General features: G+C 37.9%; 1 protein-coding gene across 4 annotated transcripts in view; it reads left to right on the top strand.

Annotated features, from left to right (window-relative positions):
- The window catches only part of ripor2 (RHO family interacting cell polarization regulator 2), a 66,249-nt gene that overhangs the window by 2,049 nt on the left and 39,921 nt on the right, over positions 1-24,279 (top strand). For 2 of the 4 annotated variants that reach the window (XR_006923726.1, XM_046834417.1), the window contains exon 1: positions 16,915-17,144. The exons of 1 other annotated variant lie outside the window; for it this stretch is intronic. Coding sequence is in view for 2 of the 3 variants with exons in the window: in XM_046834417.1 (XP_046690373.1) it covers positions 17,069-17,144 (76 nt within the window). In the remaining variant the exon portion in view is untranslated. Of the gene's footprint in view, positions 1-16,914; positions 17,145-24,279 lie in introns of those variants that run through there. One more of the 4 variants, XM_046834420.1, reaches the window with a different exon arrangement.

Genomic DNA, 24,279 nt, shown 5'->3' on the forward strand with positions numbered 1-24,279 from the left:
ATCCTGTTTTACATGTGACAAAAGATTTCACCCGAGCTGATCAGCTGAATTTAAAACACTCACTGCAAAGGCCCCCACAAACCCCTAAGCATGGCTAATTTGTTTTAGCCAAAAGAAAGTCCTTCTGTATAAGCGCTGATCAGAGAACGCTTACTCTGTATTGTCAGCCAAATAGCTCTAAAGCAAAACAGTTTGCTTGATCATATGCTTTTCATTCCACAATCATGTGTTACATTTATGGCCATTTCAAAGCCAGTTGGAAAGAATTTATAATTGGCCAACATTAACACTGTTTACAATTTTTGTATTTGCTGAGGTTTTGTAACAGTTTTGTATAATAAACCGCAGGGTCTTTTCACACATTCACTTTATGGTTGATCCCATTAATTCTACATCTGCTGTACAGACACAAAGAACTTTTTCCCTTCTTTGATTCTTTGTGCATGAAGGAAGCATGAAGGTCTTCACACTGAATCCTACAACATCCGTAGAAAAATAATGGCCGAAGGACGAAGCAGCACACATGCTTGGGGACAAAATGTTCTTCAAGGGGGGAGAGCTTTCTTTTTTCTTTTCAGCAGAAAAAAAAGGGTGTATGGACTTGATTCTACCCTCCTAAAGTGAGTAAGGGATGATGCCAAATCTGAACCTCCAACCTGGTACCCCCTTAAAAGTTCCTTTGATAAGGCAGGACTATAAGAGCCCATGGTTTTCTTCTGCAAAACAATAATCCACAGAGTTTGAACTTTTCACTCACAAGTCGTAAATGCGAAATCCAAATTTTGTGCTCTACTCAGACCTGATCGATGAATCAAGTAAAGTTTATTTCCATAGCGCTTTTCACAACAGACATTGTCTCAAAGCAGCTTCACAGAATTTAACAGTTAAGGTGAACGATGTGTATGTGTCCCTGATGAGCAGCCGTGGCGACTGTGGCAAGGAAAAACTCTCTCAGATGTAATGAGGAAGAAACCTTGAGAGGAACCAGACTCAAAAGGGGAACCAATCCTCACTTGGGTGACATCAGGAGTGTGAGAACACTGGAGAGTGAGAACTAACATGAGCACTGGAGTGTAAGATTATAAGTAATATTCTTTCTACAGTCTTTTGCAGTCATTTGTGGTTATAAAACTAGGAGCTACTGAGCAACGTATAAAAAAGCTCAACATTTTTGATCATCACAGATCCAACACTAGTGTCTCCATGCCAGAGCCTTTAAACACTCAAGGAGGTCATATGTCAAAACTCCACACATGAAGTGGGATCCAGTTGGCACTTGGTCTCTGGGTGGTACGGGAACTTTGCGAGTTTGGCATGTATTTCTTTTAAGGTCCATAATCTTCATGAGGTGAATGATTTTTGCTGTCCAGTTCTCCAAGAAGGTGCCTGAGTCCACTCTAAAAGTGTGAACTGCTTACCTGGAGTCATTTATTCGACAAGAATAATTCCATAAGAGGCGGTATCAAAATGTTTAGACTAAAGGTGCTTAATGGATAGAGATTAGATGTATTCCAGGGTTACATTCAGTGCTCTCAAACCACCGAGACCTTAGGATGAAATACTTGCTGATGCGGAACGAATAAAAGACCTGCAGCTCTGTTTGCAATTCAGCGAAGCATCGAAGCAGGTTCAGCTCTGTTTCTTGTCAGCTCACCCTGTAGTAAAGACTGACAGGGGAGGAAAAGGTGCTATTCTTAGCTGGCAATGCGCCGTGCCTGTCTGCAATCAGTCAGCCGCTCATTAGTGCTCCAATCAGTGCCTCGATCGTGTCGTGTCCTGAAACAGCAGGGAGGATGCAGCTGTCCACCCACAGACCTGGAGCTTGTGCCAGAGGTGCACGCGAGATCCGCTGTGTCAGGGAACTGCAACATATCTAAAACTTTCAGCATGTAAGGTTGCTGAATGTACTTTAATGCAACGTGCTGTATAATTATAAAGCAGTGCTGTAAACCTTTAATATTCCCACAGATGACCACTAGGTGGCTTCACTGCAGTTTTCATTCTCCGAATTGCTTCCAGTACCTGCCACATACGATTGAGATCAGTCTTTATCAGTATTGTATAGACTAAAAGCCTTGCTCACGTGTCATCCTGCTTAATTATAGCTTGAAAAAGACCAAATATGTAAAAATTCAGTACAGACTGTATAAACCAAATCAACGATTTAATGAATCAGTTCATTATTACACACTGATCAGGCATAACATTATGACCACCTGCCAAAACAGATCTGACCGACCCTTCAAGCATTCATTTCTTCAGCAATTTGAGCTACAATCTGTTGGTTCGGACCACAGGGGCCAGCCTTCATACCCCACGTGCATCAATGAGCCTCGGCCGCCCACCACACATCAACTTTGAGGACAAAATGTTCACTTGCTGCTTAATATATCCCACCCACTAACAGGTGCCATGATGAAGAGATAATCAGTATTGTTCACTTCACTGGTCACCATGTTATAATGTCATAATGTTATGCCTGATTGTTGTAAATCTTTAATGAAAAGCAAATTCATTTACGAGCACTCTTGCAGTTAGTTACAGTATTTCAGTGTTTGGGGGAAAAATGTTTAGCAATGCCCGGTTGCACATGGTCAACTTCATGGAAATCGGAAGCGACAGGGCCAAGGCTTGTGCAATGCTTATTTAAATTTTTACTTCTTTTCACACTTGCAGATGTGACACACCCTGTGGGAACTTTTGCAGATGAGGTGATAACATCTGAATTGTGGTCATACAGTGAAACTGTGGGTGTATTTTCAAATGTGATCATGAATATCCATTAATATCATATCACATGAATATTATAAAACTGAGCATATCTCGTATGCTCAGAATATTTTACTATTATCATGATGGTTTGTTTTGCGTCTGGATTTCAACTTCTAATCGTTCTGATAAACAACAGTTCTAGAGGGAGACGATACAAAAATATTTCCTCCATGATCTCTATCTTTCCATCTTTCTCTATTCAACAGGCTTTTCAGGCAAGAACATCTTCCCACTCCATGGCAACACGCCTCTCTCGTGCTAAAGCCGGACCATGAGCACAGCACAGGGGAAAGCAGAGAGTCGAAGTGTGCTGTGATTCACCCTCTCTCTCTCTCTCTCTCTCTCTCTCTCTCTCTCTCTCTCTCTCTCTGCTACCCTGCCCACTGACTCATTCCAGTGTTCTTTGCCTTTTATTTCCCTTTACTATTCATCTTCTTCTGACAGCAAGAAATCAGAGAAAAAAAAACTGCTTTAGAAGTTTCCAAAATAAAGAACATCAGGGTTTTGTGTCAAAGCTGTAACATAGCGACAATTCTCACATTAAAACAAAGCCTCTATGACACTGTAACAGCTTCATGTCAGATATTCTGATGTGCTCATACTGACACTGAGCCTCAGTGGCCTCTGCTGGGGGAAAAAGAACGATTTCTTTTAAAACTGCAGATCTGCAGCACGCTGCTTTTGATTGCTTGCTTCTAGCACAAGCAACACAGCAGTTTGCCGTCTTTTTAAGACACATGCCAGCACAAATAGTGGCAAGTGACAATGAAAGCCTTGTTATTATCTTTATTGCTGCTGTATATTGCATTTTAAGTCAGTCAATAGATATCCTCGATGTTTACTTCATTATTAAAGGAACACTCAGGCTTGTTTTTTTCTTTCAAACTCGTCTTTATCCGTTTGGACTGCATGCATCGGGCAGTCAAAGGCTTCAACATGTTTTCCTGTAACAAAATAAAACCATCAAATTCATTTAATTGACTTGAAATTCAGAGCTGATGTTTAATTGGGAAATTGTTGGTTTCTTTCTCATGCCATCTCAGGGAGATTTTTCTTGCCACAGTCACCACTGGCTCACTCGTTCAGTGGTGGACGAAGTACACAAACCATGTAGTCTAGTAAAAGTAGAGATACACAAGGTAAAATATGACTCCAGTAAAAGTATAAGTACAAAAGTATTTGCCTTGAAATGCACTTAAGTATCCAAAGTATTATGATTTATTATGGCTTTAATGTGCCTATTATCATTTTTATCACAAGACTCTCTGCTTAATCGATTCAGTTTATGTGGAAAGACTCTAATGTTACTTTCTACTCTCTCCATCTATTAATAGAATGATATTAATGAGTCATACATGATTGATATCTATTACATTGAACATAAGCCGAAAACCTTCTTTTAATCTACTTAAAAAAAAAAAAAGCAAATCCGGTCGCAGGCGTTGTGGCGAGTTCGAGTCAGGAGTTTCTTCCATCATTTATTCCTCCCAAAATGTTCTGCTTGCTGTTGAACTGTATGTTGGTGATCAGTAGATACACCAATCAGCAATCAAAACAAGTTCAAAACAGAGCACGTGCTCGACTCTGATTGGTGGCTTGTTGCGTGTTTGACCAGTTAACTTTTTATCCTCGTAAATAAAAAGGAACGACTGATTTTACTAAATGTAGTTGAGTAAAAAGTAAGATATTTGACTTGTAGTAGTAAAGTATACAATTGAATACAATTGAATTTAGTAATTACATGTTAGACTATATAGTAAATTCTTTATCTTTTCCAACACAAGAATACATTAAAAAGCAAATTGTTTATTTTACCATTCTTAGAATGGTACAGGTGGGACTTTCATGGTGGTTCTGTTAGATCTATGTGCAGTTCTTCTGACCCTTTATCTTTATATAGTGATGAACCATACTAGACATGGGACTGGTGTCTTTCATTATGAACTTGCACACAGGGCATGAGTGCTCACTGAATAGGATGATGGGAATAAACATTATGTAAATAATAAGCTGTGGTCTACTATGTCCAAACTGGTCCAGATTTGTTTGTTTAGTGGCTTGTGATGGCACATAATTTAGGTTTTTCCTTTAATATGTCACACATGTCGAATAAACTATTAACACTTCCAGAGCTTCTTCTATTTAAACCTCAGAAATAACAAATTAAACAGATTAAGGTATATATTCCATTCTTGGAATAATCCTGAAGTAATCTTTAAATGTTTTGTAAGCCTTTTTGTATCAGATGACTGCAAATGTGACTCATTCTACACTTTCTCCGCAAATAGAAAGTCGCAGGGCAAACGAGTCAGGGATAACTGAGAATTTGCGATAAGTCAACACTCATAATTAAACTCACTTTGAAAACAGAACGTGGCATTTAGTGGACAGTGTTTGAGCAGTCGGAGTCTCAGCAGACAGCAGTGAGCTGGCTCGAATTCTCTGTATCTGCTCGGAAAAAAGTCACAAGTGAGTCACGCCAGCCAGGACCTCCAGATAATGCCGACCGCCAGGAACAGCCTGCAGGACAGCATGGTGCAAAACAACACAGCAGCCTTAATGTAGCGCTCATAAATCAAAACGAGAACAAGTGAAAAACTTGAAATAGCAATCTGATGGCAGTGTGTTCCAGAAAAAAAAATTGGACTGCATAGCAAATGGAGATTACTTGGCCTTTGTAAGCACTTATAAACACAATAACACTCAACCATGACCCAATTGCCTCATATATAACTCTAGGCAACTATGGAGCTGATGTCCTGCCCAGATACGTAAGCGTGAAACATGAAACAGCGATACGTGAGGGGTCTCACACTTTTTTTTATCTATGGCAATAGGATTTTCATGCAGCTCCCTTTTGACAGAGGACACTATGCATTTTCTTTGGATCCCTGCTAGCTTTGGAAGCAGGACTCATTGAGGGCCTTTGGGCAATGCCAGACTGCCTTGGTTGGCTGTTCTGAATGCAGAGGCGTGAAAGCCATTCGTGGGAAGGCCTATTCTCATGCAGATCAACCAGAGAGGGGCCCTTGTCTAGTTTTGAGCTGCATATAAAAAATCACTAGTTTGTAGACAGCATGATCCTGACGTGCTTAGCATACATACACGATGAGCGAGAAAGAGAGAGAAATCAGAAAATAAAAGTTGCTGTATTTCATCCAGCCTTCATTGCATCATTTTATAACTATTTAAAGAACAAATTAGACATCGCCTTAGTTCGCTACTGCACATTCTTTGACTGAAACTTTCCGGGGAGCTAGAGATAATGAGGATGGTTTCACTTAAGAACCATGAAGATGAATTTGGTCTAAAACTAAATATAAAAAGTTTGCTTTTATAGTTTAGGACTGCAGCTGTAATGCACAGTTTTACACTCATGTGTCCATTTGGTTTCCCTCAAGGTTTCTTTCTTATATCATTTCAGGGAGATTGTCCACACCACTATTGCCATTAATTAGGGATAAACTTATAGGATCTTATGAATTAAAAATCTGTATTTTTGTCTATTGTCAAAAGTCCTTTTTTTATTGAATTAAAAAGCTAGTCATTGTTATGTGTAATACAACATGTTTTTTTAAACATAGCATGTACAAGGTGGTATCAAAAGTTTCGAGACGACCATCGTTTTTTTAACACTCCAACAGAAAGCAGTACAAGGCTGCACGCACAGTCACAGGGAGCGCCGAACTTCATAAGTCTGTGTGCCTAAAGGCATCAGGAGCTGTGGAACTGGTGCTATTCTGACCACATGAGCTGCCAGACTGCCCACAGCGCCACAGTGACCATATGTCACTGAACTCTACTCACACAAGAGTTTCTTGCTGTAAACAAGATGATCTCACTTTTGGCTTCTGCTGACTTTGCCCTCATCCCGAAAATGAAGATCCAGCTCAAAGGTTGCCGTTTTGACACCAGCGCGGAGATCCAGCACAAATCGCAGAAGATGCTTGACACGCTTAGAAAAAGCAGACTTTTAAAACTAGCAGGAATGCTGGGAGCGCTGTATTGCTATGAAAAGGGACAATTTAATGGTGATATTGTGTAACATAGATGAATATAGCACTTTCTTATGCACAGAGCTAGTCTCGAAACATTTTGTTACCACCTTATAAGTAGGGATGTGGTAGCTCAGCGACTTCCGATTTAAAAGTTGTGATTTCAAATCCCACTATTACCAAGCTGCAACTGCTGGGCCCTTGAACAAGGTTCCTAACCCTCAACTGCACAGCTGTAATAATAAGATCTTTGTAAGTTGCTCTGGAAAAGAGCGTCTGCCAAATGCCGTAAATGTAAATGTAAAGCGTCTAGTGTAATCTGATGTGCAAGAAGATGTGTTTAAGTCAGGGGAGCAGGAATTCTGCTGATGGGGCGGTGTCCCGGGCTAATGTGACACCCAGTTTGTGCAAGATTTCATTCTGTCATTAAACTGCTCACAATAATTTCTTGAGAAAAAGGGTTCGAATGTTTTTTGTACTATGATGTGTTGTTTACTTAATTGTTTAAAAAAAAAAAAAAAAAAAAAAAAGCCTAAAGATAAATTTCCATCCATCTTTTTCCATTGAAAGGTCAAGCAACTATTTTATTGTTGTTTAATGTTTCTTATTTGGAAACTAGTAGCTTGTTTTATTGGCATCCCAATGAATCAGACTATCCAGCTGACAGGAATATATGAGTCTGGCTGGTTCAGTGAAGAAATTTTTTCATCTGCAGCTTACAAATTTCAAAGCTTTAATGTATGTCTGAAAGGCTTCACTGGTTTTATTTTGTTCGTTGGTCATAAAATTGATATTTATAAACACATTTATCATCAGTGCATATCATATGTGATGTTTCTTATTCTACAGTGCTGTCAGATTCTCACTTCTGATTGGTTAGAGGATGTTAATAACTTTTCCATAACCTCATTTCTGAAAGCAGTAATGATGGCAGTGTTCATGTCTTTATTCTAATATAATATTATTTCTTTAGTAAGAGCTCATTCACAGGTAGGGTAATTGTAATTAATTGTTGATAAGTGTTCTGTGAGGATATTTCACAATTTTTAGAAGAAGTCTCCAGTGTTTATTAACTCAGAGAGTAAGTTTCAGTATGGAGGGTTTTGCACTGTGACTTCTCGAGTGTTTAATTTTAGCTGCTATAATGCAATGCAAAAAATATACCTTAGCAGATCTTATCTTGAATATAGTCCAATTTATCTGGAAATTTTATTATAAGATCTTTAACCCCTGTTTTATGGACATTATTTTGCATTATGAGCTTAATGAAATACATTAAATCAGTCAATCAAATAATAAAATCATAATATCTGTCAAAAGAACATGATTATTTTGAGCTTGAACTAAGTACAAATGCTTGGAATAGGTTTAATAATCTTATATTTGTTTTTGTGTAATTTTTATTCACAGAATTTCACAACAATCAAAACATGAAAATATGTAAATTAAACGTATACCAGGTTATTTCAGTAAAATGTTGTTATATAAGGACATTTCAGGAGGTATTTTTTTATATATATAAAAATGAGCAATTTCTGAATTATGACTTCAATTCTGCTTTGAGTTTGGTCACATCACATGACCCTGTGGTTGATTATGTCCCCATAACATCACTACTTGTGTTTTTATCATTTTTCGCTTATGAGGTAGAACAGCGATGTAAAGAGAAAATGGGGTGTAATCCCATCCCAATAAATGCCTGCAGGGTGTGTGCCCATGTGGGGATTTCCAAACCTACAACATTATAACAGAACACTGTAACAGCCCTGTTACACATTAGGTCACACAACATTACTTTTTTGCAGGAAATTGGGTAAATCTGAACTTTGAGCACCAGTGAACCACACCTTAATCTTAATCACTTGAGATGCGATACACAGATCTTTTCTGTTCTCTTACTTGTATATTACACTTCTCTTTTCTCTGGTCATTCGCAGTAGGAACGGATACTGTGGTATACCACAGATCACACACACCCAGGGCCTGGCCTGTTCACCTGCGTGTGTGTGTGTGTGTGTGTGTGTGTATACACATAATACAGTACATTTCAAATTTTTGCATACTATTGATACCACTGAAATAATAAGGCTTATGTTTTATATTTCACATTTTTTTATGTACAGTATTAAATAAGTTTTACATTTTCAATGAAAATAAACGCATTCACCCAGAAGGTCCTTTTTCTTTCCAGCACTCGTAATTAATTCTTCTAGATATGTGATTTTTGAGTATCGTATTCTATGTTTAGTCCCAATTTGCTCTTATAATTCCCTCCACTCTTCTGGGAACATGTTCCACTAGATCTTGTAATGTGCCTCATGGACATTTGTGTTCATTCAGCCGCAAAGGTGTAGGTAAAGGCAGATATTGATGTAGGTGAGGTGAGGAGGCCTGGGGTGCAGTCAGCGTTCTAATTCATCCCAAAGGTGTTCAGTAGGGATGAGATCAGAGCTCTATAGCAGGCCATTCTAGATCTTCCTCTCCAAAGCATGTAAAGCACATCTTCAAAGAGCTCGCTTCTTTTGTGCACAGGGGCATTGCCATGCTGGAACAGATTTGATTTTCCAAGTTCAAGTAAATGCAAAATGTTATTATATCGCATCCAAAGACATTTTATATAATTGTGTGCCTCCAATTTTGTGTTTGGAGAAGAACCACATATGGCACGAAAGGTCAGGTGTCCCAATACTTTTGTCCATGTAGTGTATTAATTCTAAATGAAAAAAAATATATATTTTTTTTTTTCTTTATAATATAAAAACAGAAATGTTGCTTATTACATTTGATGGTAAAATATTTTACAATAAAATGAAGCACTTTGCTAGTCAGATAAACATATTAGGAGTCATACTATGCAAATGAGCGATGTGTAATAGGCCAGCTGTGGTTTTTGTACTTTTTTCTAAAGATTGATGCATGTGAATCATTCTTTGATTACTCACTCTTTAAACTCCCGAGGGGTACGAGAATGAGTGTGTGTACAAGAAACAGAAATCAGAATGAAACCTGCTGTTTTAGTGTGCTGATGATTATCTTTACTTCACTACACTAACAACCTTCAGCCTGTCAGCTAGCAGATGTAGCTGAGCTTCAACAAAGACCTTTAATAATTAGTAGCTTAGTTAGTGTTCTAAAGTTTCTGGACTCCTGGCCGTAAGATTCATAGGTGCTTTTTTATGCATCCTATTCCACGTTTAGTCCCCATTTGCTGTTATAATAACATCCACTCTTCCAGGAAGATGTTGCACTAGATTTTGGAGTGTGTTTGTGCTCATTCAGCCACAAGGGCATTAGTAACGTAAAGGTTGAGCTCTATACATGCTAGTAAAGCATGTCTTCATGAAGCTGGCGTTGTGCACAAGGGCGTTGTCAAAATTGAATGCTACTGCACTCAAAGACGTCCTATACAATTGTGTGCCTCCAAGTTTTTGGTAACAGTTTAAAGAACCTCACATGGCTGGAAAAGGCAGGTGTCCTAATACTTTTAATAATGTCCATATAGTGTATATGAGGAGTTTTTTGCTTACAAAAGACAAAGACAAAAATGGGACAAAAACTGCTGTGAAAGAATCACAATCAGAATACTTTATTGATTCCAATAAAAATTGTTAATTGTCACAGAACAATTGAAGTAAAAGAAAAGAAAATATAGAAAATGTTAACACTTTATATATATTAAGTTATATATTAAGTATAGATGCCGTACATTGAATTTCCAATCTTACTGATATATACTGTATGAAATGTGTAACAGCGTTAAAACAGATAAAAACAGAAAAATTCAGATTACAGTGATACAGTTATACAGGTTTTTGCACATGTAAATATTATTGCACTGAAATTATTGCACATACAGGTGAAGCTACATACTAATGATATTTAGCAGAAAATGTCGAACAAGTGTGAGGGATAAATAACGTGACTCAGTCATGTGACGTGCAGAGGCTGAAAGATTCATAATTCTGACAGCTATATTTTATTTACTGTGCAAGCAAATTATCATACAGCCGGAAAATCTGACCACAAAATTCTACTAAGATCCAATCATGTGCGTAAAATGAACTGTCACTACTCCTCCTTAAAGGCTGATTTAGTAAATAATCAGAGGCCAATAATAGTTTCACATGCAAAATTTTAAATCTGGTGACATAAACGAGCGAGCCTGAAGTTTACCAGCATACCCTAGGTGCTGTTGCCTTGGAAACCCCAGCACAATGTTCCTAACTTCACACTTCATGTAATTATTCGCCCTTGTTTATGCAAAGAGAAGAAATTGTGTGAAAGCAAGAGAATGAGCGTGATCGCACAGGGCGAAAGAGGCGAAGTGCTCGTTCGATTCTGAACTTTTAGACTCAACTTTCTTTGTTGTCCTTAGTGCTCGATTCAGAATTTTAGTCTGACACAAACCCCATTCTCTGAAGAGAGGCCATTCATTTTATGTTATCAAAGAATAAGCATGACTGTTTTGCAATGACCAAGCTTCTTTCAACTTCCTCATGTCTTTCCTGTTTCGATATCTTAGAGCAGAAACACATCATCCCTGAGTACTTAATGACAACCAGAGAGAGCACTAAAGGGCAGATTGTGGCCAGAATTGTGACCCGCATTGTCCCCCTTGTGTAGATTCAAGAAGAGAGAAGAGTCTTCTTGTCTGACTGGAGCAATCCATTTACGGTCTCATCAATTTATTGTCCACTAAGTGCTAAGTGCAAACACCCGTGTGTGTGTGTGTGTGTGTGTGTGTGTGTGTGTGTGTGTGTGTGTGTGTATGAAGACTAGTATTCATGTCTGACAGCTCCCCTGGTGTGCAACAGAACTTTGTTATTGTGGAGAAATAATGGCGCAAGTGCAGTTTGTGCTTGTGGAAGTATGGAAAGAAAGGTGGGTTGCTAAGGTTGCAGAACCGTAACCTGGTTTCTTTTCACCTGCTGAGACGGGCCTGTCTGAGACCCTGTTCATTGTTTATATTTTTTATTTTTATTGTTTTTTTATAACCTGTATTTCCATTTCCATTTATTTCAGAGTGGTCGGACTAAATTCTGATTGACGTCTGACTTTTTCTTGGTAGCTCAACAATCATGGCTTTGGTTACTGAGGTTTAGTGGTTCAATTTCCAGCACTGCCAAGCTACCACTTTTGGGCTGTTGAGCAAGATTCTTAACTCTTTTTGCTTTAGAAGATTGTGAGCTCTGAACCCAGATTCCTAACAAACTTAAATAAGCAAAGGAAAGAATTTGACTGTGCCATAGTGTATATGTGACGAATAAAGGCAGTTTCTTATTATTATTATTTCTTGAAGAGGGACTGGTTTTGGCTATATCAGCATAAACACAGATGGGAAGGAAATAATATTAAGCAATAACATTACCATGTTTATCTTCCATAGTCATGGTTTACCTCCCTAGGCTCCATAACATCATCTGGGTCAGACTTGATGTTTGTTTTGCAACAGAAAAATTAATCAAAGTCAAATGGATTAAGAAAAGATCCAGTATATATTTATTTATTGATTTTTCTCATTTTGTCTTGAAATTCATGACCCACAGAACTTCAATCTCTGAGTTCGTATATGGAAATAAGAGTAGTTCAGAGTGACAGAAAGTGGACTGTGTGTATCTTTGATTTCATGAATAAGTCAGAATAAGAATCTCAATTGTATTTGAATTCTCTAGAAATGGCAGCAGTGAGCTAGCATGATTACGGACAAGGTTCTTATGTCATAGTTATAAATATTCATCATCATCAACACTAACACTAGGAGCAGAGCTGACAGGATTTCTGAGAGTATTCTTGTGTCATGCTTATTAATATTCATAATCGTCACTGCTAGAGCTGATGAAGTAGCTGCTTTTAGTTGACGTGGCAGGATTTCTGAAAGGATTCAAAACGTTAATAATGTTTTTAATGTTAGCACTGGAATATCTGCTATGAGTTTATCTGACAGGATTTCTCTGAGGATTCCTCGACCATATTTCTAAACATTAATAATCATCACTGCTAACAATAATAAATTAGCTCTAAATAAAGCTAACATGATTTCAACTCGCTATATTTATCAATCTTTATTATTTTTATATTGACATAACAATAGCTCACTTGTAACAGGATATTTCAGTAGTCTCTGAGTTAGTATGTTGACCTCAATACTGAAATATACTGTTGCAAGTTAGATATTCTAAACTGCTTATAAAGATCAGAACCTTTTATGAATACAGCTGAAATCCTGTCAGGATAACCCATAACAGCTGCTTTATTAACGGTAGCAGTGATGATGATTAACATTTATAAATATTTTTGAAGAATTTCCTCAGAAATATCCTGTCAGGTACACTCTTAACAGTAGTCAAGTACCCTATGTATTATGTCTGGACTGGTTTTGGTTGTTAATGTTGGTTGTTAAATCTGGTGAAAATGTGTCTCAGATCACCTGAAGTGATTTGAGATGTAGATTTAAATCTGATTGAGGTGTGTCTTTGGGTGCTCCTGCATTTATTTACTATTTGGATCAAGTCCTGATTCTCATAGCACATGAAATTCTTAACATTTGTGGTCTGAGTTTGAGTTTGAAGTGATCAGATTTTTTTTTTTATGCTAAGGTAAAAATCTAGTGCATTGTTACAATTGGCAGCTTGGTGTGGGTGGGATGTGTTAGAAATAGCAGGTGTGTGTGTGTGTGTGTGTGTGTGTGTGTGTGTGTGTGTGTGTGTGTTGCTCTCATGTACTCTCAATGGTACTATGACTAACAGTTCACAGAATTAGCACTCTCAGAAAGTCCAAGTGACTGCAGTAAAACCAGCTGATGCATGTTGTGACATAAAAAGCTATATGTATAAATATAGACAATATGATTGCATGTGGTAGGAATTGATGTGTTTTGTAAATTATTTTATATCCACTGTCATGTGTTCATTTATTTATATTACAAATTACAGTGTTTACACAGACTTGTACATTGTAAGCACAAAAGTTTGTGGAGTAAGATTTGTATGAGCTTTTTGAACAACCCATTACACATTTAGTCCCCATGTGCTCTTATATTAAACTCCATTCTTCTAAAAAGTTGTTCTACTTAATTATAGAGTGTGCTTGGGAATATTTGGGCTCATTCACAGCAATGTTTTGTCCCTAATGAGCAAAACACTGGCGAGAGTAGGAAAGAAAAAATCAAGGGTGAGGAAACCTGGGGTGCAGTCAGCATTCCAGTTCATCCCAAAGGTGTTCAATAGGGATGACACCAGAGTTCTATAGCAGGACAATCAAGATTTTCCAGTTTATCCCATGTAAACCGTTTCTTCATTGTGCTGGCTTTGTGCACTGGCCCATTGTCATGCTGGAATGGGTTTGGGTCTCCAAGTTCAAGTGAAGGGAAAATTGAATGCTACCATATCCAAAGATATTCTATATAATTTTGTGCCTCCAACTTTGTGTTACACTAACAGTTTGGGGGAAAAGCACATACCGTATGGCTGTAAAAGTCAGGTGTTCCAGTAATTATGTAGATTGTATGAGTACAGATTCTGTTGTGCATTCATGTGTAGGTACATATATGAACTGCCAGACTGTGTGCTCTTTCAGTGTATGTTCTTTTATCAAAAAGAGTTGGAGCTCATGACAGCCTTGGGGCTCTTGTTACTCTCCTGTCCTCCATTATTTATGCACACTGGTCTGAGTAACACCTTCAACTATTAACTCCACTCTAGGCTGCCTCTAATTAGATTATGCACACCGTGTACTCTCTCTCTCTCTCTCTCTCTCTCTCTCTCTCTCTCACTAGTATCATGAACATATCCATTCAATCCATTTTATATCAGTATGCCTGTCATCTGGTTTTTATTTTCATTTTATTATTTTCTGTTTAGAATGTTTTATATACGCATTGGGGTACATCACTGCTGTACTGTGTTATGGCTGCAGTTGTATAAACTGGCCTCTTCATTAATGAGGTTGCTGTAAGGGCTATTCCACTGGGGTTTAAGGGATGGTGCACAAAAATTACAGAGGAAATAAGATAGGAGTTAAATTAATCCACTGTAGCCTAGTTACTATTTCAGCCTGTCTCAAAAGACTGGTATATGTCATCACTTTCTGTTTGAATTCACTGTTTGAAATGAGTAAAGGTTTTTGTGTGAATAAAGTCACCTCACAGTATACTTTTAATTATTTGTACTGGTAAATTTAATCACTTTATTCCCTATAATCTTCCTGACCATGTGAGAACGAATTTTGTTTTTCTTGGGGAAACAAAACTCTGTGAAACAAATTACTAGTATTTTAAAATGGTCTTTTGATAATAAAATTATAATAAAATAAGTTGGCAATATGGGCAAGTAGGATTATAAAACAAGCAAGTTGTGTGTTAGCAACTTGTTCACACGCTCACAACTTATAAGCAGGTAATATAGTGTAAAAGTCTATATGTACTGGCTATTGTACTTATTGCTTAAACTACTGCAGGTATGTTATTATATATACCGAATAGATTTTTATGACAAATGGAGGCGAACATCATCTTTGTTTTTTTGTTTTTTTGTTTTTTTACAGCAACTGTATGCTTGATGGATGTGGTCACATGATCGCCTCCATACAAATATTTGTCTAAAATCCAGAAAGTTTCCCAATTAGTTTTACATTTAGGCCATTTGGCAGATGCCCTTGTTCAAAGCATCTTACATTTATTTCATTTATTTATACAACTGAGCAGTTAAGAGTTAAGAATATTGCTCAAGAGCCCATCAGTGACCCCAGAGACTCACAACACTAATCTTAACCCCTGAGCTACCACATTCCTAATTTTTCAGTAATGCAAATGTCAGGTCTTTTACAACCTTTACAACCTGCTTCAGAAACTCAAACAGTGATAAGAGAGCAGTGATTGGTGTGAATAAATGGGTTAATTGCTATATCCTTTCAAATTGTTATTAGCACAGACTGTGCTTCTCAGAAAATTCCCTGTAACATCTTTATAGACGTTAAATCCATCCCAAAAACAATGCATTCCAGAGTGTTTTATTTCATGTATAATACAGCCAATTGCCAATGCTGACAAGTTCTTAACAAACCCATTGTGCTTTTTATCTCCTTAAAGTTGCATTTTACAGTATGTTGTGTAAAAGCAGGTTAGTTCTTGTTATCACTTATGTGATAGCAGTTATAAATGGTTGCTCCTTTAACCAGCCTCTCTGTTTTTCTTGAATTAAGTATAACGATTGTCATGTTGGCAAGAAGCCAAAATGCACAAAGACCCTCTGTGGTTAAAGGAGTATGGTAAATACTTATAAAATGATTCTAACGACTGACATTTGATAAATCCTTTAATAAATGGTAAATAAACATCTCCTCAGTGGGCTTTTGTTTAACACTATATATATAAAATGACACATTTTTACTCCATTTATGTGGAATATCTGCTATTCAAGTCCTTGTGAATGAGATGTTATATTCAAATGATAATATATTAGATTGAGGGCAATAACATAAACATGCTTTTTACAAAAATGAATCAACACATTCTGAACAATCAGAAAAAAAAGAATTCAGTTCAAAAGTATATAAATAAATATACATTTTAATACTTTAAAGATATAATTGTAGCTACTCATTCACTGCGATTAGTAAAAATCATCAAATGAATGAGTACCTAATACACAGACATTTAACTGATTCAAAAGTGATATAATCATCATCATTATCATCATCATCATGCATAAATATAGATTTTTACATTTTATTTTCCTGATTACATGATGATATTCTTGAAAATATGTTTATTACAAATGCCTTGAGCAAATTCTCACCTTGAATATCTCACAACAATGAGGTGTACTAACACACACACACACACACACACACACACACACACACACACACACACACAAGCACACACAAAAAAGAGTTTGGACCAAACACACATCACCCAATCTCTGCTAAAGTAGATTGTACTCATGTAGCTTTTTTATTATCATAATTTGGCAGACTCACAGCCCTCCATCCTGCACTCAACACACAACCAGCCTCCCACCCACACACACACACACACACACACATGCTTGAAGTTTGCTCTTCACTTCTTCGATCTGTGCAAACATACCACACGTTTGATTATGAAATCATCCTGTTGTCGAAAGCTGGCCTGGGTGGTGTGTGTGCTCGGTCTCACACTCACACACTCACACACTTCCTTTCGTGGAGAGCAGAAGCACGGTGCAGTACTTGGTTTTCTGCTCAGGCTCTGATTGATATCACCCTGCGTATCGAGACGAGGAACATCGCAGTGTAAGAGAAGGTGAAAATTTAAGAGGGAGATGGCCTTGGCTGGTATCACAGAGGATGACTTTACTGAACTGATGCGTGAGGAGGAGGAGGATGTCTTCACTGATGGTAGGGTGGCCAAGGGTCAGGGAATTTTGGGTAGGCTTATATATTAGGAATACACTGTATACCTATTTAATAGGAATGATTTCGTCATGGTATTGTTCGTTATTCGTTATTTGATCCATCAAGGTCCTGAAATGGTTAATTGCCAGGAATACTAGGGACAGTTGTGGAACGGATCTCTTTGTATCTTATCACACATTAACATCTGAGCCATGATGCTGCTGCTGTTAAAATGTTCTGCCTTATCATCCTCACTGCAATGTGATGCTCTTATTCTCTATTCGGTCCCTGCAAATGGACGGAAAGTGGCAATATGCTGAGAATTACTGTATAAAGTGCATTATTTCCGAAATTTCCGAAATCTCTGGACATAGCAGTGTCGTAATAGACTTGAAAGCACATTACAAGCAAGTACTGCATGTTTCAATTTTAGCCATTTGAGGCATTGGCAGTTGATTTCTATGTGGTTTGTGGCTCAATAGGGCTTTAATGTGATACCCTTGCACTCCTGCCAGACTCAACCCAGCACATCTCTATACGCATTGCTGATCAGTTCTAAATATAAGAAAATTGAACATTATTATAAGAAAATGATCAATGATAATCAATGGCAGGGTAACAGGAGGCACACAGACTTATCCAATATCAGCAATCCCGAATTGTTTTATTCCTCACAGCAATTTGCCATTAATTTTTTCTCTCTTACATAAACCTTTGTAGCCAAATTGAGTGATAGGGCTTCTGTAAAAATCCTCTACCCACAAAGAATTTTTTAGCAATCTTCAGAAAACTGGTTGAAATGAGACAGCTGCAGCACTCTGAAGCCCATGGGGAAAGGGATGATAGAGGTCTATATATATCTACACTACACCAGTTTGTTCTGGGTCACGTTATACTTTTATGAACATTTATAATTTATTAGTCATTGATACTGCAGCTGATGTATACATACAGAAATTGAATTAGAGCATGTAATGTACGAGATACACACCTCACAAGGTTTTAGCTTAATAAAGAGGGGATATTTGGTTTGTCCTACAGGAGCCCTTAATGGTTCTGGGTTTTGGGAACTTTAAAGAGCCAGCTCTATTAGCCATACAAGGAACCACATACAGAGTTTCATCCATTTCATATAACAGCAACATCTAGTGAGGCGGTAGCTCAGTGATTAAGGCACTGGGTTACATGGGGTTCAAGCCATGGTATCGCCATGCTGTTGCACTTGGGGCCCTTGAGCAAGGCCTTTAGCCCTCAGTGCTCCAGTGGTGCTGCATCATGGCTGACCCCAGCTTCATAACGTTGCTGGGATATGCAAAGAAAAAAAATTCAGTTTGCGGTAAAGTACATGTGACAAGTATAAAACACCTTTCTATCTGCCAGTTTAGAGTCTTTCCAGCTGCAGGTTTTTTTTCAGGTGCGATCTTAAACATTCACTACAGCAGTTTTTTTCTTTCAGAAAAACCCTATTTGGAAAGCTAGAATCATTGACACCCCAAAAGGAAACCTTAGAGAGCACTAATGACAACCCTAAAAGAGAGGAACATACAGTTCAGAGGTCTGAGGTCTCCCGTGTATCCCAACAAATTAAAACCTGAGCAACCGGCTTCTGACACTCCTTCTGCTTTCCTCAAATAACGACTAGCTTCCTCTCCACTAAATGCTCATTCTCTTTCTCTCTCTCTCTCTCTCTCTCTCTCTCTCTCTCTCTCTCTCTCTCTCTCTTTCTCTCTCTCTATTTCTCTCTAAACTTTTTCCTACAAACTCAAGAGTTCATCCTTCAAAACTTTTCTCATTAACCTAATTCAATCTGTCCGAGAAAAAATACACAATAAGAGGAAATAGAAAAAAAAATATGCACAAGGAGTCCATTGATTCCTTTCTGTATGCACTTCAGGAGTTATTCAGTCAGCCTTTTCCAGGAGCTTATGTGTGGTTCCTGAAGCAGAGAGGAAAACCTATTAGACATGGTCAGAAAGCTGGAAGGACACTGGGGACGTCATTCTGTAGAGGGAACCTTATAAGTTCTATGGCTCAAAGCGAGCCTTGAATCTGTTAGATTAAAAAGCAAAAAATTAAACACTGTACAAGTTACACAAGTACAAGCTCTAGCATGTGTGCCTTTATATCACACTTATCAACCAATTGCACTTCTGTAAGTCAAGTATTTGTGAATCATGTGACAGAAAAAAAAATCAGTGGGAAAGAAACCGTTTATCATCTGAACACTGATGATTGAGGCTGAAATACTTCAAATATTTCATAAGCAACACCTGGCTTTATCTCTGTGTATCACCTCGGGCAATCTAAACATTCTATTGAGTATTACAAGGAAGTCTCGCTTGAATTCCTGTTATTTGTCGATTCTGTACTGTATATAGCTGAGGTGTAAGAAATAGAAAAAAAGACAAAACTCCTGTCTAGAGCTGTGGGCCGATTCTGGTTGTTTCGTGGTATTGAATAAGGTGAATGTAACAGACAGGCCATATTTCATGCTTAGTCTTCATTTAGATTTATGACAGACTTATCCAGAGCGACTTTATTTCATTTATACTACTAAGTAGCTATGGGGTTGAAAGTCTTGCTCAGGGGCCCAAGAGCGGCAACTTAGTGCGGCTGAGATTTAAACTCACGACTTTCAGACCTAGAGCCCAATGCATTAACCACTAAGCTGCCATCTCACTCATTTAGCTGTGACACAACAACAAAACTAAAGAAAAGTAGTAGTAGAGCAACATTGTCTCACAACAGAACAGCTAGCTCCATAGTATCATAGATTGATGCACTCTGCAATAAGCATGCAATGTTCAATATTATTACCATTTCATTTAATGCAGATGTGTTGTGCTTTTTCTGTTGTTTTTGTGTTTTTTTTCTGTTGCATTTTTTAGTTTATTTATGTCTTATGCTACTGTTGTGCAAGCGAAAGGCAGTGTCAGCTTTCACAAACTCGCTTATTCCTACTGCTCCTTATCTACACACCAATCTCATATCAGGGTTGGGGGAAGTGTGTCCTCTCAGGCGCCTCCGCAGAGCCTGCTGAGGTTGTGTCTGGTTTCAGCTTATCAAGTTATTTTGCGTGTTACAGCTGGGTGGAGGGAAGGGGGACATTTGAGAGATTTTCTACCCCAGTATTGAAGACTTTGTGCCTGTGGATCAGGACTAGCTCTGTGCTAAGTCTCACCCACTAAGACTGGTACACCATCTTCTCAGCCATCACACTTTTGAATCTATTTACTACAGCCACAGATGATTAAGCATCATTTTAGTTGTAGGTCCGAGCAGTTACAGCCAGCTAATAACACCAGCACTCTGTAAACTAAGGCTAAAGAGTTATTAGATCATGGTGGATAATCTACTTCAGGGTTTTAATGCACTATTCAGCCTACTGTTCTATTCCTATACTAATGATTTTAAAGAGGCCCCACCATGGGTAGGGCAAGGCCCCCCGAGGGTAGACTTACACTGGGTTAATTATGATTTCTGCTTTAAAGTGCAAGCTAGCATAAAACTAACATTTAAACACAGTGTTAAAAATCTCAGGAAGAGATTTTTCATGCATCACAGCTCCGGGTTCCCGGCTTTGATTTTGAGCTTCATTTACTGTTTGTGTATAGTTCACAGTTGTCTCTCCAGTGGATGTTGGGGGTGTAATCTGGTTACACTGGTTTGTTTCCTCCCAAAACCCAAATGTAAGCTAATCGGTGACTTTTAAATTCCCTTAGGTGTTAATGAGTGTGTGTCCTATCCAGCCTTCTTCCCTGGGTTTCTTGTACAGTGTCTGGATCCAGTATGAAGATCTCTGAATAGAAGAGAGGTTATTAAAGATAACCTTCTTAGCCTCATCATACAAAACACCTGTATTAAAGTCTCATGAGCATCTCATGTCTTAGCCTTAAGTCTATTTGTTTTATTCAGGCATGTGCACATGATGTATGTTTTGTTCCTTTTCCAGGGTTCATTAAAGGGTCGTCTGCCATATTCCCTGAGGCCTGAGATGAGTTTATGTCAGAAGGAGAGGGTTATGGCATGGTTTGGTCATGTCAGACTGGGATATACTGCCCTGGGCACATAGAACAAATAAAGCATTGCTTAGATTGGTCACAATCAGGGAGGAAAAGATAGAGACGAGGCAGGACTTGTTTTTTTCTATTTGGTTTGGTTGTTGAAACTGGGGTATTGAAAGACCTCTCTGCTGGAGATTCCTTTGTCAACGGTGGTGCAGAATTTTATTATCACAAGAGGTCTCACTGTCTAATGATACATGTAACCATATACCAGCTTAAATGCAAATGAGCTAAACTTTCCACCAACATGAGAATACACTTGTGTTTTCTTTACAGTTGGTAAAAAAGAGTAAAATGTTGAGAGTTGAACACAGCCATGCCGATGGCAGCCTCATTTTTATAGGTTGCCAGGCCTCCCATTATCAGCTGATCAATATCAGTAGTGATGAAAGACAATGTTCTTCTCTCACAGTGACCCAGGAACTGACTCTAATGTTCTGAGTTTCACATTACTGTCAAACACTGATCCACGGATCATAGACTAACCGAAAGCCTATTACATGAACATAAACATACACACACACACACGTCTGAACACCTGGCGAGTAGTGTACAAGCAGCTGTGCTGGGTGGGCGGCCTGGACCGCTACCTACAGCTGAGTCTGTTATTAAGACCAAAGGCAGGAGATATATGTTTAAAGCATGAAAGTCTTTAATCTAACTAAGCCTGACTAACTGTGTAAGCGTGCTGCCAATGAAAATATACACAGCCGTCAGGGCAAGCGCGGTTTTCTAGCTTTGAAGAACTTCTATTATGATTTTGTACAGGCTTACACACAGTAGCAGGTTATAATAGCTTTTTTTTTTTTTTTTATGGTTTTGATTATATGCTTTTTGTATATCTGTAGAAACCTTCCTATAATTAACTAATGTGTGACATTAGTTTGAGTGAAAAGATCCAAAGCAAAAAGATATATTTTCTTCAACAATGATTTAATATTATTGCTTTGTATTTTGTTATGTATTTTTACGAATACATCACAAAATAATTCATTTTACATGAATTTAATGAAATACCTTATTATTATTTCTATACTTTTTTTTAGAGAGCTTAATAATAGAATGAAGAAGAGTGAAATACTAACAAGTACTTTTATGCATACTGATCATTTGCCCTTTTGATCCATCTACACTGTGGATAATAAAGAGGGAGTTTGAACAGAAAAATGTTCAGTTAAAAGATCTATGCTGCATTGCTGCCCCTGAAAGCTTCTTCAGTGGCACATGAAGGGGAACGAGAAAAGGTTCTATGCATGCACACACACACACACACACACACACACACACACACACACACACAGTCTTACATTCCTTCACAGTTATGCTTGTTCATGCTCAAACACTGACCTCTATGACATATGACTTGTGTGGTATTTTTTAACACATCCCACAATGGTAGTTGTTGGACATGTTGGACATAGAAGATTGTGTGAACAAATCTCATGTTTAGATGGTTCATGTTGACATTAGAAACTGTATGTATGAATTTTTTTCTAAGACAATTTAATGAAATTTCTTTCATCAAAATGTATTGGAATAGGATGTTGGGTATTTTATGGCACTGAAGTCGTAGCAAGGAATTAATATATTGAAGCCAGGAGTGCCAATATGAAGCCAGACATTGCCTGACCACAACTTATATGTTGCAGAAGATTATACTGAACGTGTGACCTCCAATTTATTATTTAGTAAGACCAGGTGAAGGTGTATCCAACTCTTTTTACACCTTTATTAGGGATGTGCATCTCCATTACTGAGGTAGATGCGATTTGTATATCGATGCATAGCCAAGGAAACGATACATTAAAGATACATATGAAGCAGCTACCCCATTACGATGCAGTGCGATCAGATTTCGATTTGATTCAACAAAATGTTTGAATAAATCGCTTTTTACCGATGCAAATATGTTAAAATCTTCTATCCAATGCACACTTTTTAAATCACATCTTTAATGTTTACGATGCCAATCACTGAATCTTACCATCTTTAGTCTTTATACATCATCCATCGAGTTAAAGTGTAATATCATAATGTTTTCCTATTTGTAGCCATAGAATAATCAATAAAATATTTTTGGAAGCTTTCTTATTTTAAAATACAATCATTGCAATTAGATATATTTCATGACTAATAAATAGATCCAGAGAATGTTCCCTTGTGTCTTTAATATATACATATTCTCCCCAATTTAGTCACCTGTGAATTCTCTTCCATCAGCTTTACGACACAAACCAATCACACAGCATGAAGTCTAACATGAGCTTTCTCCAAGATACGTATGTGATGGGAACTATCTGCATGATTTTGAACTAATGCTCATGTTGCATCACAAAATGAAGGAAATTGCTATTATATCTTTTAAGCATACTTGAGCTCACAGACACACCTACGAGAGTTGCTGTGCTTGACATGGTAGTGAGAACGCCATCCCTCCCATCCAGAGAGCAAGGGTAAGTTTGCTCCCTCGACTCTTGCGTGTTGTTTATTGAGTTGGAATGTCCTGACTCTAAAACAAGATGTTAGCAGGTTGGCATATATCTTTCACCACCACCAGGTTAATGTTTCTGTGACTCTGCCAAATGACTCAACACTATAATTCTAGTAAAGAGGAAGCATTGCAATTTAAAAGATCTACTGATATATCTAGAGTTTTTCCATTCCTCACTGCTTTGATGTTATGGAGAATACAAATATTTTGCAATATGTTGAACAAAGACACATATCAAGAGATCCAAATTGAAGGTCCAGTATAACCCTAGAGATTTAGTTTAGTTTAAAGATGTTTGAGTCATGATTGCTGTTTGTGTGCCGGTAAACATAGTTGCTAGTTTGGGGGCTGCTGATGACAGCCATAATTACAGGATAGGTTTCACAGCAGCTGAGAGAGGAGGCATGTGGAGGTGTCTGTGCTGTACTGTACTGTCTGAATACATACATACATACCCTTTGCTTTCTGGATTAATGTACTGCACGTGAATTAAAAGGTTATGCATGTTTTTTTCTTGTGTATCTCCATTCTTATGCTTTGAGGAGGAAAAATGAGTGGGTTATGAAGCAGCGAGACATCACAG

Source organism: Silurus meridionalis, chromosome 22 (genome assembly GCF_014805685.1).
Source record: "Silurus meridionalis isolate SWU-2019-XX chromosome 22, ASM1480568v1, whole genome shotgun sequence".
NCBI lineage: Eukaryota > Metazoa > Chordata > Actinopteri > Siluriformes > Siluridae > Silurus > Silurus meridionalis.